This window comes from Ranitomeya imitator, chromosome 3 (genome assembly GCF_032444005.1).
Source record: "Ranitomeya imitator isolate aRanImi1 chromosome 3, aRanImi1.pri, whole genome shotgun sequence".
Classification (NCBI taxonomy): domain Eukaryota; kingdom Metazoa; phylum Chordata; class Amphibia; order Anura; family Dendrobatidae; genus Ranitomeya; species Ranitomeya imitator.
In genome coordinates, this window is record NC_091284.1 from 788677324 (window position 1) to 788698128 (window position 20805).

At 43.6% G+C, this 20805-nt stretch overlaps 1 protein-coding gene across 1 annotated transcript in view; it reads right to left on the bottom strand.

Annotated features, from left to right (window-relative positions):
• CCDC82 (coiled-coil domain containing 82) overlaps window positions 1–20805 on the bottom strand; it is a 61568-nt gene that overhangs the window by 23096 nt on the left and 17667 nt on the right. The window contains exons 2-5 of the mRNA XM_069759183.1: window positions 12947–13494; window positions 8951–9119; window positions 8437–8529; window positions 8109–8233 (exon numbers count right to left, since the gene is read on the bottom strand). Of these exons, the coding sequence (XP_069615284.1) occupies window positions 8109–8233; window positions 8437–8529; window positions 8951–9119; window positions 12947–13462 (903 nt within the window). The 5' untranslated portion in view covers window positions 13463–13494. The remainder of the gene's footprint in view (window positions 1–8108; window positions 8234–8436; window positions 8530–8950; window positions 9120–12946; window positions 13495–20805) is intronic.

Genomic DNA, 20805 nt, shown 5'->3' on the forward strand with positions numbered 1-20805 from the left:
TAAAAAAAAATTTTTAACTTTTTTACTTTGCCCCAGGGGGGGACAATACAGATCGGTGATCTGTCAGTTTGCACAGCACTCTGACAGATCGCCGATCTGTCTCAGAGTGCTGCAGCATTACCAAGTGTCTCAGGGAAGCCCGCAGGGAGCCCCCTCCCTGCGCGATGCTTCCCTGCACCACCGGCACATCGCGATCATGTTTGATCGCGGTGTGCCGAGGGTTAATGTGCCGGGGGCGGTCCGTGACCGCTCCTGGCACATAGTGCCTGATGTCAGCTGCGATAAGCAGCTGACACCCGGCCGCGATCGGCCGCGCTCCCCCCGTGAGCGCGGCCGATCGCCTATGACGTACTATTCCGTCCTTGGGAAGTAGGGCCCACCCCACATGGACGGAATAGTACGTCTAATGGCAGAAAGGGGTTAATCTAACTATCCCTGTGTTGCCCATTCAAAATTTTTACCATAACCAGGTTCCTCGTATCATGTTCTCATACGCTTTATGCATTTAATAGCCCTCTGTATCTGTACTGTTACGTATTCTGGCTGATAACCGGTTCATGCAGCATTACTTGAACACTCGATTTCCTACAATATGGCTGGTTCTAACAACGAAAGCAAATGTGATCATCCACCTTTCATGCCTCCACTATTTCCTCATAGATTGTAAGCTTGTGAGCATGGCCCTCATTCCTCTTCGTATCTGTTGATCTATGGGTTTATTGTTATGCTGTAATGTCTATTGTCTGTACAAGACCCCTCTAAAATGTAAAGTGCTACGGAATATGTTGGCGCTATATAAATAAAATTATTATTATTATTGTGGACCCCACATAGCCCTCCATATAGTATAATGCACCCCATAGTCCTCCATATAGTATAATGCATCCAATAGTCCTCCATATAGTATAATGCATCCAATAGTCCTCCATATAGTACAATACACTTCCTATAGTCCTCCATAAAGTATAGTGCACCCCATAGCCCTCCATATACTATAAAGCACCCCATATTCCTACATACACACGTGGTCAAAATTGTTGGTACCCCTCGTTTAATGACAGAAAAACCCACAATGGTCACAGAAATAACTTAAATCTGCCAAAAGTAATAATAAATTCAAAATCTATGAAAAAGAACAATTGAAAGTCAGACATTGCTTTTCAACCATTCTTCCAGAGTTAAAAAGAAATTAAACTCATGAAATACGCCTGAACAGAAATTATGGTACCCTTAACTTAATATTTTGTTGCACAACGTTTTGAGGCAATCACTGCAATCAAATGATTCCTGTAACTGTCAATGAGACTTCTGCACCTCTCTACAGGTATTTTGGCCACTCCTCAAGAGCAAACTGCTCCAGTTGTCTCGTGTTTGAAGGTTGCCTTTTCCAGACGGCATGTTTCAGCTCTTTCCAAAGATGCTCAATAGGATTTAGGTCAGGGCTCATAGAAGGCCACTTCAGAATAGTCCTTTGTTTTCCTCTTAGCCATTCTTGTATGTTTTTAGCTGTGTGTTCTGGGCATTATCCTGTTGCAAGACCAATGACCTGCGACTGAGACCAAACTTTCTGACACTGGGCATCTCATTTCTCTTGATAGTCTTGTGTTGTGAATTCTGTGGTCAAGCTCCCACCTGTGGTCATGAGTGGTACTTCGGCTGGTTCTGTCTATGAGCTTCCTCTGGTGGATGTGAGTGGGGCTGCGGCTTCTGAGTTCCCTTCCTCAGGTGACGAGGTTAAGTCGTTAGGTGCTGCTCTATTTAACTCCACCTAGTTCTTTGTTCCAGGCCTCCAGTCAATGTTCCAGTATTGGTCTTGCTCTCTCCTGGATCGTCTTGTGGCCTGTCTGCCCTGCATAAGCTAAGTTCTGCTTGTGTTACTTTTGTTTGCTATTTTTTCTGTCCAGCTTGCTATATTGGTTTTTCTTGCTTGCTGGAAGCTCTGGGACGCAGAGGGAGCACCTCCGTGCCGTTAGTCGGTACGGAGGGTCTTTTTGCCCCCTCTGCGTGGTTGTTTGTAGGTTTTTGTGCTGACCGCAAAGCTATCTTTACTATCCTCGGTCTATTCAGTAAGTCGGGCCTCACTTTGCTAAAACCTATTTCATCTCTGTGTTTGTAGTTTCATCTTTACTCACAGTCATTATATGTGGGGGGCTGCCTTTTCCTTTGGGGAATTTCTCTGAGACAAGGTAGGCTTATTTTTCTATCTTCAGGGCTAGCTAGTTTCTCAGGCTGTGCCCGAGGCGCCTAGGTCTGGTCAGGAGCGCTCCACGGCTACCTCTAGTGTGGTGTGATAGGATTAGGGATTGCGGTCAGCAGAGTTCCCACGTCTCAGAGCTCGTCCTATGTTATTAGTAACTATCAGGTCACTTTGTGTGCTCTTAACCACCAGGTCCATTGTTTCTGAATCACCAGTTCATAACAGTCTTGAGATTTCATTGTACCCTGCAGATTCTAGACACCCTGTGCCAAATGCAGCAAAGCAGCCCCATAACATAACAGAGCCTCCTCCATGTTTCACGGTAGGAACAGTGTTCTTTTCTTGATATGCTTCATTTTTCCATCTGTGAACATAGAGCTGATGTGCCTTGCCAAAAAGTTCCATTTATGTCTCATCTGTCCATAGGACATTCTCCCAGAAGCTTTGTGGCTTGTCATTCCAGTCTGGCTTTTTTTTTTTTTTTTTTTCTACAATAGTGTCCTCCTTGGCCATCTCAAATGAAGTCCACTTTGGCTCAGACAACGTCGGATGATGCAATCTGACACTGAAGTTCCTTGCGCTTATAGTACACCTTTAATCTATTTAGATGTTTTTCTGAGCTCTTTTGTTACCATTTGTATTGTCTGTCTCTTTGATTTGTCAACAATTTTCCTCCTGCATTATTTTCAGGGGTACCATCAATTCTGTCCAGGCCTATTTCGTGAGTTTTATTTACGTTTTTTAATTCCGTGGAAGCATGGTTGAAAAGCAAACTCCTCACAGCCCTCTATATAATTAAATGCACTCCCCATAGCCCTCTATATAATAAAATGCACTCCCCATAGCCCTTCATATAGCATAATGGACTCTCCATAGTCCTCTATACAGTATGATGGGTCTCACAATGTACTCACTGATTTAAAAAAATAAATAAATAAACGGACCCTGAGATCATGATTGTGTGGTCCTGATGTTTGCCATGGCAATTCACAGCCAAGTAGCAGTCTGTTCAAAAGTTAGCGACATTTAGTTTGTAAAAATACACTTTTCCGTTTCTGTTATGCCACCTTACATTAATTCCTGAAAATCAACTGAAGGGTTAATAAACTACCTGACAGCAGTTTTCATTATGTCAGGGGGTGTGGATTTTAAAATGTTGTCACTTTGGGGGGTTTTCCAATATATAGGACCCTCAAAGTCACTTCAAACCTGGATAGGTCCCTAAAAAAATAATTTTGTACATTTCCTTGAAAAAAATTAAAAATTGCTGCTACAATTTTAAACCTCCTAAAAAGGCTAACAAAATAAAAGTACATAATACAAATGGTGCTGATGTAAAGCAGACATGAGGGAAATGTTATTTATTAATGTTTTTCTGTGGTGTGACTATCTGGATTAAAGGGATAATCATTCAAAGTTTGAAAACTGCTATTTTTTTTTTACATTTTTGTCAAATTTTTGATATTTGTTATAAATAAACACAAAACATATTGACCTAAATTTTCCATTATCATAAAGTATAATGGGTCACGAAAAAACAATCTCAAAATCACTGGGATTTGTTGAACAATTCCAGAATTATTACTACATAAAGTGACACTGTATCAACATACTACCCAACTAAGCCGGTAAATTAAACCGAATGCTGAGTCAAAAAAGTGTCTTGTACTTATTTTATATAAAAAGTTACAACTTTATTGAAAGACATATTACACATAAAAAAATGATTAAAACAATACCTCTGAACCACAATAAGGCCATGTTCACACAGTGCGTTTTTTACTGCGGAACCGCAGCGGTTTTGCCGCTGCGGTTCCGCAGCTGTTTTCCATGCAGGGTACATAACAATGTAACCCTATGGAAAACAGTCACTGCTGTGCACATGATCCGGAATTTCGTTTAAAAAGCCGCGCAGAATAGCTGCGGGAAAAAAGAAGGAGCATGTCACTTCTTTTTCCTGAACCGCAGCGGTTCTGCACCCATAGACCTCCATTGTGAGGTCAAAACCGCAGTAAAACCCGCAGATCAAAAATATATCTGCGGGTTTTACTGCGATTTGATGTGCAGAACCGCTGCAGCAGGAAGTGCGGGGGAGCGGGCGGAAGTGCGTGGGCGGAGTGTGGCTGCCCCCCCGTGCTCCGATCCCGCCCCCCGTGCTCCGATGCCCCCCCCCCCGTGCTCCGATGCCCCCCCCCAGTGCTCCGATGCCCCCCCCCGTGCCCTAATCTCCCCCCCTTATACTTACCCGGCGTCCCGGTGTCCGTCCGGCCGTCTTCTCCCTGGGCGCCGCCATCTTGCAAAATGGCGGGCGCATGCGCAGTGCGCCCGCCGAATCTGCCGGCCGGCAGATTCGCTCCAAAGTGCATTTTGATCACTGAGATATAACCTATCTCAGTGATCAAAATAAAAAAATAGTAAATGACACCCCCCCCCCACTTTGTCACCCCCATTGGTAGGGACAATAAAAAAATTAAGAATTTTTTTTTTTTTTTTCACTAAGGTTAGAATAGGGGTAGGGGTAGGGTTAGGGTTAGGGGTAGGGTTAGGGTTAGAAAACTGCATAAAAAAAAAAGGATCAAAAAACGCATCAAAAAACGCATCAAAAAAGGACAAAAAAGGACCTGCGTTTTCTGCCAAGAGCTGCAGTTTTTTAAAAAAACAGTCCTGAAAAAAAAAGGATGGAAATCCTGAACGTGTGAACATACCCTAAACAGAATAGCTGACAGGTAGACGTATTGAACAAATATTGCTAAACAGATAACCCGTAACTAGAACAACCGATTTTAAATAGAATAATGTCTATATACAAAGACCAAAATTGGATTTTTTTGTTATGCAAACATGTCACCTGCTGTAAGTAAGTAAATAAATATTTGGTAACCCTAATGTCATAGCCATAGTGCTTCTATATATAAGAAATGAGCTAGTCTGCTGTACAGCAATTGTGATCAATAACCGGCTCCGGTGTATAAGTAACAATAGGTGATTACTAGATAAGTCTAATATTATAGCAAAAGACACTAAATCTATGAGGGATACAAAGCACAGATCCTTTATACATAGACGGGGCTAAGTTACCGTGCAGCACATACCAAATTCACCTGCTGCTCACGTATACACATGCCCACAGATCTCTAGCTTGCATATGATCTAACAGGTAACCCTTCAATGGAGCCAAATATAACCGGCAACAGATGCCTACAACCTAACAGCGCTAAACAAATCAGTAAGATGCATATTACCTCAATATTGGGAGATCTCTGCTAGCAGCCGCGTGGAACGCTACTCCTTGTCAGACATTTCTAATTGGAGGGATTTGCTGATATTATTATTACACCTACTACATATTGGGGTAGGATCTTGGAGATGGGAATACCCCTTTGACATACAGGAAAACAGGAGCTTCTGATGACACAGAGCATTGAGGAATAGAGGAGGAGGACGAGTGCAGAAAAGATTGTGAGGAGACACAACAACCTATTTATTGCTACCTCCCACTCCTGACTCCAAGACTTCTCCCGTGCTGCTCCAATCTTCTGGAATGCTCTACCCCAAGATATTAGGACCATCCATAATTTGCATAGTTTTAGGCGCTCGCTCAAAACACATTTGTTCAGAGCGGCCTATCACGTTCACTAATCAAAGTCATTTTATGTTTGTGTGTGTAGCCCATTCACTATCTCCATCTATCCCCCACCCCCTGAAGATGGCTGGACCATGATTGTAAATACATCATTGTAAATACACACCTGTACTTTGTATCTCCCCACCTCATTGTAGATTGTAAGCTCTCACGAGCAGGGTCGGCTTATTTTGCTTTAATTATTGTATTGTTAACGTTGTTACTTATGTCTGTTGTGTTTGAAACTGTTAAACTGTAAAGCGCTGCGGAATATGTTGGCGCTATATAAAGATTATTATTATTATTATTATTATTATTGCTATCACTATACTGAAACTGTCCTCTGAGCTGTGCTCTGGTTGTTAATGGAGGTAGTTAGAGTGCCGCTAATTACAGCGCAGACCCGCACCGCTCAGCTCCTTCTACTTTTCTCCAGAACGTCTCCTGCCGCTCTCCGTACTCCGATCCCGCTCAGGATAGAGCTGCTCCGGCCAATCAGCAGCTCTACTCTCCCGCCAACACTGCCAGCTCCACCAATGACAAAAGAGGAGATGGAGCTAAAAAAAAAGTAAAAGAGAAAAATGTTCCAGCTTCTTGATAAAATGTAAAACTTTAATCCATCATATAAAATAGTAGAAGACACACTCCTGGGACAATGCCATGTCACAAGTGAAGAAAGCTTTCTTCACTTGTGACATGGCATTGTCCCAGGAGTGTGTCTTCTACTATTTTATATGATGGATTCAAGTTTTACATTTTATCAAGAAGCTGGAACATTTTTCTCTTTTACTTGGATCTGCACTACGTCGAGTCAGGACGAAGTTCCGTGCTCCTTGCACATATCGGTGAGCTGGCTTTTTTCTTTCTTTGTACTTTAGCTAAAAAAAAACCCCTAACTTTTCATTTTGTAAAAACTAAAAATCATGCTGATCTCCAATGGTGTGTACTTGTCGGATTGGAAGAATGGCGCCTAGTGATCCATTCTGTACTGACGGTGAAATTAGACGTTACGTACCAAGATTAAGATGTCAGTACCATCAGAACATTTGGCTACGAGACAGACGTCCAGGTACTGGTGTCCACTAACCTCACTATCGGTCTCAAAGGCTATCATGGTGCAGAGGAAGCTGGAATGAAAATCTACCATCTTCAGCAATGAGTCCTGCTTTTGTCTTGGACAAGCAAAAGATAGCCAGATATAGGTCTGGAGACCACGTGGGCAATGCCATGAACCTGCACGAGGGAGCCGACTGTCTGTGAGCAGCCTGACTGGCACTGCGTCTGGACTGGTCTCCCATTGAGCACATCTGGGATATCATTGGTCAGTGATTACAAAGGAGCTGCCAGCAGCGCATCTTGATGATTTGCCCAAGTGCATTCAGCGCGGCAGAACCTTCCTCAGACGACCAATAATAACCTCAGTGATAGCACAAACGTAATTGTATTTTATGTGATATACCAACACAAAGTATTTCTCAAGCGTAGGGCAAATGATAAAAGGTTTTCTAAATATTTTAAAAATATAAATCTGCCAATAAAGTTTGTAAAAAAAAAAAAAAGTGTGAAAGTTCACGGGTCTGAATACTTTTTTAAGTCACTACCATTAATGCCAATTCTTTGCATCTGTCATAAAGCACTCACATCATGTTCCTTTCTTTTCAAAGATCTCTATGAGGGCGTCCTAATCCTGGAAAATTGCTTAAAGGGAAACTATCATCAGATAATGACCTATTGATTGATTAAATCAAATTTTTTTAAATGTGGGCAATGTTGATTTTTTTCATATCACAGTATTTATTAACGATTTTGCAATTCTCACACCGGTGACTGTATTTTTTTTTTTATATATTCTAACTTTCTGTTTCAGGAAATCCAAATCTATACTAGAATAAATGAGCAGATTCGGACCCTATCTTTTCTATTCAAGCTTCTATTGAGGGTGCGCAAAGGACACTGTGAAGGGGTCAGCTGTCACATCGAAATTTGTGATTGGTGGATAATGTGTATCAGAAGTGTATAGAGTTATCGGTCATTGTGACCTGTCTCTGATGATAATGAGCCTGCTGAAAACCGTTCGTGAAAAAAAAAAAAAAAAAAAAAAAGGAAGTAGCAGTGTAAAAAAAAAGCCCAGTGGTCAATGTGAAAATGACGAAAATAACAAGATTACTATTTTTTTTAAAGACTGTTAAGAATACATGTAAGGCAAAAATAGGTAATTTTCTGATAACTTGCCATTACAGATTCTATGTATAAAGTGATGACTACGTAACGTTCTCCTTTGTGGACTACCTTATATCTCTTAGACCATCGACAGCTTGCGGTGAGTTTCTCTAGACGTGGTGTTATGATACGTTCGTCCAAATGATTCAGCGATTTCAGCATATCTTTGGCGTATCTCTTTTTTCTTTCACCCTCTACAGAATTAAAAAAACAATATAAACTGTAAAAAACAAACAAACAAAAAAAAGCAGGAATTAGTGGACGCAGTGTAACCCCAGAACTGCATTAGCCTCATTCTCAGGATTGGTTGGGGTCCCAGAGGCAAAGATGACAAAACCTAGCAAAACGCCATCACCTCTTGGGATGAAAATACCCCTTTAGCCTTTCCTCTACTTACTGTACAGTGTTGCCAAAAAATTCTCATCGGTGATGTTAATTAGGAACGCCTTAATCACTTTCTGAAGATGGAAGGACAAGTCGTGGTCGGCAGCTGGATAGGAAAACACAGACGTGTATTTTAATAAAATGCATCATGATTTACAATGAAATTAGAGGGATGGAAACACACTCGCTCCTGTGATAAAACAGGCAGGAAAATATGTCACCTCAGAAAGCAGCAGCTGCAAGAACCTGCTGTCCTGTCTGTATACTCACTTATGTTTCCTGCCCTGGCCAAGAGATGTGCTATGTGCCGGCCATGAACTGGAGCAGCTCTACGTGGTTGGACACAGCAAGTAAGACACATTTATAAGATTATCTCAGCACAGGAACTGTTTTTTTTTCTTTTTTACACATCCAATTGTGGAACTTATTACTATTCCAAGATCTATTGATTAAAATGTACCTTGTGTAACCACACATAGTGCACCAAGATGCTGTATCCTTCAGTGCTATAACACAGTGGCGCTTACTCAGAGAAATGTGATGTTTCCTGAACAGTTCCTTATAGCTTGAGGTCGGATTTTCTGCACCATTACTTTCCTCTTCATCCTGTACTATGAAGTCTGACATGTCATCGCTGTCATCGTGATCGCCAAGTGATTCTGGGGTCAAAGGTGCAAATGCATCACCCGGAGTTTCCTGCAAATCACATATTAAAGGTCAGCTATAGGGACTAATTAAGGCCACCAAACACATTAAAGGCTATATGTACCTTCATTTCAACATTTCTACCATGTTGCTGCTGCAGAGTGTCTGTAAGTCTTTTTACTGAAGTGAGTGATCTAAGGAAATGTTACACAGCTGTCAGATTCCCTTCTCCTGGCTCTATCAGTGTTAGAGATAGCAGCAGGAAAGGGGAAGGTTAGTACACAGATTTCCACAGTGTGGAGAGGAAAGAGAGCGTGTACTGTCTCAGGGTATGCAGACAAAACAGGTTTTAGATAAAGAGAAAAGCACATGAAGAGCAAATTAACGCAAGAAAGACATAGAAAAGAAGCTGTTATGATGAATGAACTACTTAAAACCTCAGCACCCTGGATACATAGCGAGCTCACATCCAGCCTGTATTACTGAGAAAGACTATCCCACTTGGATTAGGCTGCAAACAGCATATCATGGGGACTGAAAATGAAAGACAGAAAGAAAATCGCTGACTGAAACTTAGTGTGACTTTGTTGAACTTGCTGACAGCACCGCCGAGCATCAGCTGACCATCTAATCTATCTATCAATTTCTGAAAAGATCATATGATTACACTTCCAGTGACCAAAAATGGAGGCCACAACAAAACAGAAAAATATGTATGTTCAAATTAAAAGTATATAAGGTGTAGTAATAGGCTGTACTGCATCCTGTGTTTTATTCTACAGCACTGCTGCATGCCCGAAGAAAGACAATTCTGGGAAAGGAAATGCCCCAATGGACTAGCCTGGCTTACTTACATAGAATCATAGAATGTTAAGGTACCTTCACACATAACGATTTCGTTAACGATATCGTTGCTTTTTGTGACGTAGCAACGATATAGTTAACGAAATCGTTATGCGTGACAGCGACCAACGATCAGGACCCTGCTGGGAGATCGTTGGTCGCTGGGAATGATCAGGACCTTTTTTTTGGTCGCTGATCACCCCGCTGTCATCGCTGAATTGGCGTGTGTGACGCCGATCCAGCGATGTCTTCACTGGTAACCAGGGTAAACATCGGGTTACTAAGAGCAGGGCCGCGCTTAGTAACCCGATGTTTACCCTGGTTACCATTGTAAAAGTTAAAAAAAACAAACAGTACATACTTACATTTCGGTGTCTGTCCCCCCGGCATCAGCTTCCCTGCACTGTGTCAGCGCCGGCCGTAAAGCACAGCGGTGACGTCACCGCTGTGCTCTGCTTTACAGCCGGCCGGCGCTGACACAATGCAGGGAAGCTGAGGCCGGGGGACAGACACCAGAATGTACGTATGTAGTGTTTGTTTTTTTTTACATTAGTACTGGTAACCAGGGTAAACATCGGGTTACTAAGCGCAGCCCTGCGCTTAGTAACCCGATGTTTACCCTGGTTACCCGGGGATTTCGGCATCGTTGGTCGCTGGAGAGCTGTCTGTGTGACAGCTCTCCAGCGACCACACGACGACCTAAACAGCGACGCTGCAGCGATCGGCATCGTTGTCTATATCGCTGCAGCGTCGCTAAATGTGACGGTACCTTTAGCGTTGGAAGGGACCTCCAGGGTCATCGCGTCCAACCCCTGCTCAATGCAGGATTCACTAAACCATCTCACACAGATGTCTGTCCAGCCTCTGGTTGAAGACTTCCATTGAAGGAGAACTCACCACCTCTCGTGGCAGCATGTTCCACTCATTGATCACCCTCACTGTCAAATAGTTTTTCCTACTATCTTAATCTGTATCTTCTCCCTTTCAGTTTCATTCCATTGCTTCTCGTGTTTCCATGTGCAAATGAGAATAATGATGATCCCTCTACACTGTGACAGCCCTTCAGATATTTGTAGACAGCTATTAAGTCTCCTCTTAGTCTTCTTGTTTGCAAGCCAAACATTCCCAGATCCTTGAATCATTCCTCGTAGGACATAGTTTGCAGTTCGCTCACCATTCTTGTAACTCTTTTCTGAACTTGCTCCAGTTTTTCAATGTCTTATTTAAAGGGAACCTGTCACCCCCCCAGGTGTTTGTAACTAAAAGAGCCACCTTGTGCAGCACTAATGCTGCATTCTGTCAAGCTGGCTCTTTTATTTGGGGTCCCTTCCATCGCTGAAAGAATCGTTTTTATAATTTGTCCTCCATGCCTGTAGTTTGTCAGGGGGGCATGTTTTTCCTCCCAGGACACAAGGTGGCTCTTTTAGTTACAAACGCCTTGGGAAGGGGGGGCGAGGTGACAGGTTCCCTTTAAAATGTGGTGTACTAGAGACAATATTCCAAATGAGACCTGACCATGGAGGAGTAGAGGAGGATAATTACTTCATGTGATATCTAGACTCTATGCTTCTCTTAATACATCCCAGAACTGATTGGCTTTTTTGCTGCAGCATCACACTGTTGACTCATGTGCAGTCTGTGATCTATTAGTATACCCAAGACATTTTCACACGTGCTGTTGCTTAGATCTATTTCTCCCATTCAGTAGATGTAATTTTTGTTTTTCTTACCCAGATGTAGAATCTTCCATTTATCCTTATTAAATACAATTCTATTAGTCACTGCCCACTGTTCAAGCTTATCTAGATCCTTCTGAATTTTTTCTCTGTTTTCTCTAGGGTTTCTATCCCTCATGTTAGCTATCCCACATATATGGAGACACATGTTAAAACTACATTTTTCAAAAGAATGCATCAATAGTAAAGGTCCAGCTGATCGGCTGGCCACCCATCCTTTGGGCGCCATACAAACCGCACTCTGTGCCCTCAAGGTACGTCCTGACGCTGGTACTGGTGTCAGGACATGTTTAATTGCCCGTGCCTCAGTGTTCTGTAGCTCATGGAGCACATGCCCACAATGCAAAAATAAAATAAAGGGTTGGGGGCAATCAAAATATAGCTGCTGGACAAGCACTATGGTCCCCGACAATCTCCCAGGGGGCTGGAGAAAAGATAATCGCGGGCATGAAATGGCCCTAGGCCCTAAGGTTCCCCTTCCCTGCTTTATAGGAAAGCCATGCACATAATTTTCTTCAGAATGGAAAATATCTCAGAAATGCCACCCAATGGAGGTAACTACACTATACGTTAGTCTGACCCTTTAAAGAGCCTGGCAACATATCTAGGGATACAATGTGTGCGTACCCCTAGTCATGTTGTAAGGATTTTGTTCTTTGCAGGGGAGATTTAAATTGCATCTTTTTTGGGGGGAAACAGTCTCAAATTTTCTCCGGACATATCTGTGTCCACCAAAGAAAGGAGAAAGTCATAATTTTCACCAGAGCATTGGAGGAACCTGGACCGGGGTTTGAACTAAAGAGGAAAAAGGAGAAACTATTGTCACGTGAATCTATTCAAATTAAAGGGATGGTCTACTCCAAGAAGAGAAGTCTGCAGTCACTCTATGTGACTGCCGAATCGTGACAGTGAGCATTGTGCACACTTTCGCGATTCCCCCATTTCCCCCGTGGGGGTGGGTAGTTATGTGACCACGTGTATGTGATTTTCATACTTGTGGTCACGTGTCTATTACACTCAACTTTGCTTCTCGACATAATATCGGAGGCGAGTCTACTCGGCACGTGACAAGTAAGCATATCGCTAATATCTGGTCGCCCACCCGCACGAGGAATACAGGGGAAAATTGACGGTGTGCAAATCACTCTCTGTCACGATTCAGTAGTCTGCAGTCAGGGAGTGACTGCAGACGTTTCTTCTTAGGCTGGACAACTCCTTTATGGATCTTGAACCTCTTGTATAAATGAAGATATCACTAAGGCCATTGTAGAAAAAAAAAATTGAAAGACATACTGTTACCTCAGTGGCCTCGTGACTGGTGGTCCGTTTTCGGGACTTCTGTTTCGCAGCAAGCTGCTTTAGTGCCTCCTGTCTCTTTCGTTTCTTGACTTGAGCCTTGGTCTCCTTATCAGATGACTCTTTGGCGACATCTTCGTCACTGTCATCCTCCTTAATAACACAGCTTCGTCTGAGATTTACTTTTTCTCCGGGTCCATCACTCTCAGAGCTGCTCTCACTCTCTATCGTGGCAGATTTGCTCTTGAGTCTGGGTTTTCGGATGTGGCCTTCGTCTCCATCTTCTTCTGGAAGTGTGGCTTTATCAGCTGGATCTTCCGATAGGTCGGTGCTGCTGTCTTCACTTTCTTCATCCGATTCCTCCAGTTCTTCCTCCTCTGATGTAAACGACTCGTCAGAGTCCAGGATTTGACAGATGTCGTCTCGCTTGGTTCGCTTCCAATCCACTCGAGATTTCAGGGTTGACTCCACTGACTTTCTCTTCTGCCTCGTGTTATAGGTCATGGAGACATTTTCCATGCTTCTAGGAGGACCTTGACGATTTTAGAACACTGGCCAAAGAAAAGGAAAATTATTATTTTTTTACTAGAAAATGTAGCCTTAAGGCATAAAAAAGTAAGATTATTTCTCTTTCTAAAGTTCTGTATAAAGTATACTGTTGTCGACCGTCTAATGTGGTCGTGTACGACTGCTGACACACTGAGACGACTATGAGTGATGATGACAGGCAGTTCAATTGTACGCATGATAGAAGTTTCTAATAGGCACTTTAAAGGGAATCCGTCGTCAGGTTTTGCTATGTAATCTGAGACCACATGATGTAGGTGCTGAGGCCCTGATTCCAGAGATGTGTCACTTACTGGCTGTTGCTGTTTCAAGAAAATCAGTGTTTTATCAGCAGGAGATTATCACTACAGAACTGAGTCTTTTGTCTCCTAGTCCAACCATACCACCACCAATGATTACAAGCTTTCTGTCAATATACAGTGTACACAGAAACCTGCCAGTGTTGTAGGTGGGACCAAGCATTCACAGCTCGGCAGCAGAGAAAACTGTGTTTTCATCAAAATGACACCATACAGACCGGCATGTGACACATTGCTGGAATCGGGGTCTCAGCCCCTAACATCATGCTGCTCTCAGATTACGGAGCAAAAACCTACAGACAGATTCCATTAGTCTTTCCAAAATCTCTATCATAGGATAGAATGAATCTTGCTGATCGCTGTAGGTCTGACAGCTGGGAACCCCAGCAATAAAGAGAATGGGGCATAGAAACCCCAAGATCAGGGCCGTGTTCCACCACATCTTGAATGGGAGAGAAGAGGTGCGCATGCTCGGCCTCAACACAGTTTATTGCTTATGGCACTTCAACAAAAGACAACGTTTGCCTATTTCAGCAGTCCTATTGAGTGTGAATGGAGCGGAGGCCAAGCATGGTCACTTCCTCTGCATTCTGTTTTGGGATCGCTGTGGGTTATGGTGGTCGTACCCCTCCCAGTGATCAGCAAGTTATCCCCTATTCCACCACGGATGAAGAAATTGTAATTTTGGGGGAACCCTTCAAGGGAGATGAAGTACAGTACCAGTCAAAAATTTGGACACAGCTGCTCATGCAATGATTTTCCTTGCACTTATCAGGACGTGCACTATGTAGATGCAGACTTACGGCAGCAAAACCGCAAAGAAACACATATAAAAACAACGAGTAAAAACACATGAGACAAACCAGGATATGTGTTAAAGAGAATTTGTCACCAGGTTTTTGTCTCCTAATCTGAGGGCAGAGAATCCCAAGGAGGTGTAAAGCTGTCCTCAGAGTGTAAGGTGGAGGACTTTGAGGAATCTGAGTTTATTCTACTCCAGTGGTGTCAGTTTTGGGCCTTATTTCCTCCACTGCCCCAAAAAATATCGGGAAGATTTTATGATCACAATAAACTAGCTTTCTGGCATCAATAAGCGTTTCACAAAGTTGTACACACTTTTCTAAAAAGCAGGTTGTTGCAAAAATGGGTGGGAACAACCAAAACAGGACAAATGTGCCATGATACCCAATGGAAATATTCTAGAAGGCGGAATACCATGACGGTCGGAAGAATAGAAGGAACAAAGCAAAGAGGAAGATGTACAACCCACACACTTTCAAGAGGTGGTGGTCCCAGTGGAAGAGGAGGAAGCAGAGGAGGATGTGGAACGGTTAACAATATCTCTAAGTTTCGATCTGTCCTCTCACAGGCGGAACAAATGGAGTAGGACAAGGAGGAAAAGATGAAGGACGCGCAACAGTTATGAGATAAAGAGGATACTATAAAGATAACAGCAGAGAAGACCCTGGTGGACCTATCTAGGCTTGCACAAGTTGGATCTTCCTACAGACCGTTCATCGGTCAAGTACCCTTTGCTCAGGATTGAGCTGAAGGCCATTAATAATAACCCACCGGAAAACAGGATTACATTGTAGCTGAAATAAACTTCTGATTTTCTAGAGCTCAGACAGCCCAAAGATCCTCTGAATATATTACAAGGCGCGCACCTGGTCATACATTTGGGGCACCTTACTTCAGCAGGTTTGTGTCCATAAGTAACGCCAATCTGGATTATTGTCCCCTATTTATTATATAAATTACCCAAGGTGTTTTTTTTTTCTTACGTAATCCTTTTAGTTCTGGAGGTATACACTGTGTGCAGAATTATTAGGCAAGTTGTATTTTAGAGGATTATTTTTATTATTGATCAACAACTATGTTCTCAATCAACCCAAAAGACTCAAATATCAAAGCTTAATATTTTTGGAAGTTGGAGTGGGTTATTTTTTAAATTTGGCTATCTTAGGAGGATATCTGTTTGTGCAGGTAACTATTACTGTGCAGAATTATTAGGCAACTTAATAAAAACCAAATATATTCCCATCTCACTTGTTTATTTTCACCAGGTAAACCAATATAACTGCATAAAATTTAGAAATAAACATTTCTGACATGCAAAAACAAAACCCCCAAAATTAGTGACCAATATAGCCCCCTTTCTTTATGATGACACTCAGCAGCCTCCATCCATAGATTCTGTCAGTTGCTTGATCTGTTTACGACCAACATTGCGTGCAGCAGCCACCACAGCCTCCAGACACTGTTCCGAGAGGTGGACTGTTTTCCCTCCCTGTAGATCTCACATTTTATTAGGGACCACAGGTTCTCTATGGGGCTCAGCTCAGGTGAACAACATGTCATTATTTTTTCTTCTTTGAGACCTTTACTGGCCAGCCACGCTGTGGAGTAATTGGAGGCATGTGATGGAGCATTGTCCTGCATGAAAATCATGTTTTTCTTGAACGATACCGACTTCTCCCTGTACCACTGCTTGAAGAAGTTGTCTTCCAGAAACTGGCAGTAGGTTTGGGAGTTGAGCTTCATTCCATCCTCAACCCGAAAAGGTCCCACAAGTTCATCTTTGATCATACCAGCCCATACCAGTACCCCACCTCCACCTTGCTGGCGTCTGAGTCGGAGTGGAGTTCTCTGCCCTTTACTGATCCAGCCTCTGGCCCATCCATCTGGCCCATCAAGAGTCACTCTCATTTCATCAGTCCATAAAACCTTTGAAAAGTCAGTCTTAAGATATTTCTTGGCCCAGTCTTGACGTTTTATCTTATGTTTCTTGTTCAAAGGTGGTCGATTTTCAGCCTTCCTTACCTTGGCCATGTCCGTGAGTATCGCACACCTTGTGCTTTTTGTTACTCCAGTAACGTTGCAGATCTGAAATATGGCAAAACTGGTGGCAAATGGCATCTTGGCAGCTTCACGCTTGATTTTCCTCAATTCATGGGCAGTTATTTTGCGCCTTTTTTGCCCAACACGCTTCTTGCGACCCGGTTGGCTATTTGCCATGAAACGCTTGATTGTTCGGTGATCACGCTTCAAAAGTTTGGCAATTTCAAGACTGCTGCATCCCTCTGCAAGACATCTCACAATTTTGGACTTTTCAGAGCCCGTCAAATCTCTCTTCTGACCCATTTTTCCAAAGGAACGGAAGTTGCCTAATAATTAAGCACACCTTCTATAGGGTTTTGATGTCATTAGACAACACCCCTCCTCATTACAGAGATGCACATCACCTGATTTACTTAATTGGTAGTTGGCTCTCAAGCCTGAACAGCTTGGAGTAGGACAACATGTATAAAAAGTATCATGTGATCAAAATACAACTTGCCTAATAATTCTGCACACAGTGTACAGCTCGATGGGACAGAACCTCTCCGGCAATTAGTTTTTGTACTGTAGGTATTTCTTTTCATCTTATTTTTGCTTTCCTTATACCGTAGCTTTCCCTAATGACGATACACGGTATACATCCAAGTTACTAGTTTTTAATGATGTGCTTCTATTTTGTGAGAAGTTCTACAACATGATACGTGAAGTCGCATTGACAGTTTACAATTTCATTGTTTATAAGGAGACTTAAAAACTTTCTTTGAATAATGTTTCAGGCCGCAGTTTACCAGAAAAAAAAAATCAACACAAGAGAAACCATTAGTTAAATTACCTTCGGTTGATGCTGAAAAATAAAGATGTTCCGTCATACAGCATATTTTACTAAAAAAGCTTCCCTAAAAAATTGCCACTTTTGCAAGGACTAAAATGACCTCGCAAGACTGCAATGAAGCGCCCACAAAAACCCATGGAAGGCTGTGTGCACGAGGTATGTTTTAGGCACCGAGCTCACCAGGAAAGAGCTAACGGATGTTTTCCTATAGCGGTTTCGTGATGCCGAGCTCTCCGGGAAAGCGCTAACGGATGTTTTCCAGAAGCGGTTTCACGACGCCCAGCTCTCTAGGAAAGCGCTAACGGATGTTTTCCAGAAGCTGTTTTGTGACGCCGAGCTCTCCAGGAAAGCGCTAGCGGATGTTTTCCTATAGCGGTATCACGACGCCGAGCTCTCCAGGAATACGCTAGCGGATGTTTTCCTATAGCGGTTTCGTGACGCCAAGCTCTCCAGGAAAGAGCTAACGGATGTTTTCCAGAAGCGGTTTCACGACGCCGAGCTCTGCAGGAAAACGCTAATGGATGTTTTCCAGAAGCGGTTTCACGACGCCCAGTTCTCTAGGAATGCGCTAATGGATGTTTTCCTATAGCGGTTTCGTGACGACGAGCTCTCCAGGAAAGAGCTAACGGATGTTTTCCTATAGCGGTTTCACGACGCGCCATGGAATAAATGGCGCTATAATAATAAATAATAATAATAATAATAATAATAATGTTTTCCGGAAGCTGTTTCGCGACGCAAAGCTCTCCAGGGAAGTGGCAGTTTTGCCGTCGTGCTTGCGGCCGCTCCGCCGCTGGCGTCTTTCACTCTATACTGCGAGGTGGCGCTTACTGCAACACTTTTTCAAGCTGAAAAACACACCGTGTGCACAAAGCTAAACACTACTCTAAGGTCACTTTGGTCCAAATAATAGTAAAAAACAAGCTAAATAGTGATCAATAAATAATAAGCAACTGCGCCCAACGAATGCACCGTCCAAATTATCCAGTGAATTTATCTTTTGTAGCCAAATCTGCCAAGAAAAAGAATACCTCAGTTTTATGGACTTACCGTGGATCTTCATAAAAAAATTTCAGCAGCAAAATCCACAGGAGAAAAATCCACACCAAATAGTGCACATCATCTTGTGGATTTCACAGCAAAAATGCTGCTGATTTTACCCCAAAGGGAGGGACACATGGAGACAATCAGCAGCATACATTGAAATACTATGGATATTAGAACTGCAATTTACGCTTTTTTCCCTCAAGCATGTTAATGAGATTTGATAGCGCTTCAAGCACAATGCTGATTTTGTAATATGCTGGGAATTTTCTGCCTAGAAAATCTAAAAACGTGTGAATATGACCCAATATTGCTTCACAGTTGAGTTTTTGACATTTTTTTATTGGAAAGGAGCAGAAACTCCCCAAATTCTACGCAAAGAGCTCGTCACAAATTGGGAGTGTTGGTCGGTTTCTGCACCAAAAAGCCTCAAAAACAGCACCCTGGATATTTTCTGCACCACTGTCCGTGGGGAGAATCTCCAGCATAATACAGTGCTAGCTAAATAGATAAAAGATTTCAACAAATCTCATCTACACATTGAGGAAACGGAAAATCTGGAAGGAATGTCGTTTTGACATTGATATTGTTTTTTCCAACAGATTTTTGGTGCTCTTTTCACTTTGTGTGTACATAGAAAAATGGAGGCAGATTTGGAGATTTTCTGCTCCACACTAATGGACACATGGTGCATTTAAGATACCAGGTCCAAGAATTTTTGCTCAGAAAGCCGCTTCAGAAAAAGCAGTCATAGGCTGTCGTATTCAGGACAAGAGACCCGCGGCAGATTTGTACATCGCACTCAGTACTTGAGCTCTGATTTGCGGATATATGAAACTGGTCTAAGAGATGGGCACAGTACAGCTCACCTCTGCCATTTCAGCTGCTGCCTATGCAGAGCACAGCAGCCAATTACAAAATCACCCCGGCCGCTGTGTTCTGTATAGGAACTGACGGCAGAGACCAAAACACCGATTTTGTGCTGCTTTATTTCTTTAAGGTCGCCGGCTGCAAGAAGTTGTGGTTGCTACTGGCCCTCCTGAATGTTTACACCCCCACAGAACTGTCTTGCCCAACACTGTGCCGCTACTCCTAGCCATTAGATAGGCTGCAGACTGTCTAGGGTTCTATGGTGACACCATTCCACCAGTAGTTGAACTGCTGCAGCCTGTGATTGAGTGCAGCGGTCAGGTGACTTGAGCAAGCGCGTCAAATTAAACAAATAATAATAAAAAAAAGCTTTACACGTCCAAGACATTTATTTTTGCTCAGAAAATACCTTTAAATAAAAATAGAAGTTTATGCACCGTTGTGATCGGAGTCAGGCCGAGTTCAGACGAGCGAATGAAAAACCACTCAATTTTCATGCAGAAAAAAACAGACTGTGTCCATCCATACAGCAGCCGTCATTTTTTGTGCTCCTATAGCCAGTTGGGAATAGCGCTGGGTGCGATTTTTCTCATGGAGATAAGTGCCCCCGAATCAGCCCTGATCAATAATGGGGTCCCATGCCATGTCAGATCTCCCCGGCCCCTCACAACCTGCAGATCTCCCCGACCCCTCACACCCTGCAGATCTCCTGACCCCTCACAGATCTCCCCGACCCCTCACCCCCTGCAGATCTCCCCGACCCCTCACACCCTGCAGATCTCCCCGACCCCTCAACCCTTGCAGATCTCCCCGAACCCTCACCCCCTGTAGATCTCCCCGACCCCTCACCCCTTGCAGATCTCCCCGACCCTCACCCCTTGCAGATCTCCCCGAACCCTCACCCCCTGCAGATCTCCCCGACCCCTCACCCCTTGCAGATCTCCCCGACCCCTCAACCCTTGCAGATCTCCCCGAACCCTCACCCCCTGCAGATCTCCCCGACCCCTCACCCCTTGCAGATCTCCCCGACCCCTCACCCCTTGCAGATCTCCCCAACCCCTCACACCCTGCAGATCTCCCCGACCCCTCACACATCTCCCCAACCCCTCACCCCCTGCAGATCTCCCCGACCCCTCACAGATCTCCCCGACCCCTCAACCCTTGCAGATCTCCCCTACCCCTCACAGATCTCCCCGACCCTCACCCCCTGCAGATCTCCCCGACCCCTCACACCCTGCAGATCTCCCCGACCCTCAGATCTCCCCGACCCCTCACCCCTTGCAGATCTCCCCGACCCCTCACAGATCTCCCCGACCCCTCACAGATATCCCCGAACCCTCACCCCTCACAGATCTCCCCGACCCCTCACCTATCTCCCCGACCCCTCACACCCTGCAGATCTCCCTGAC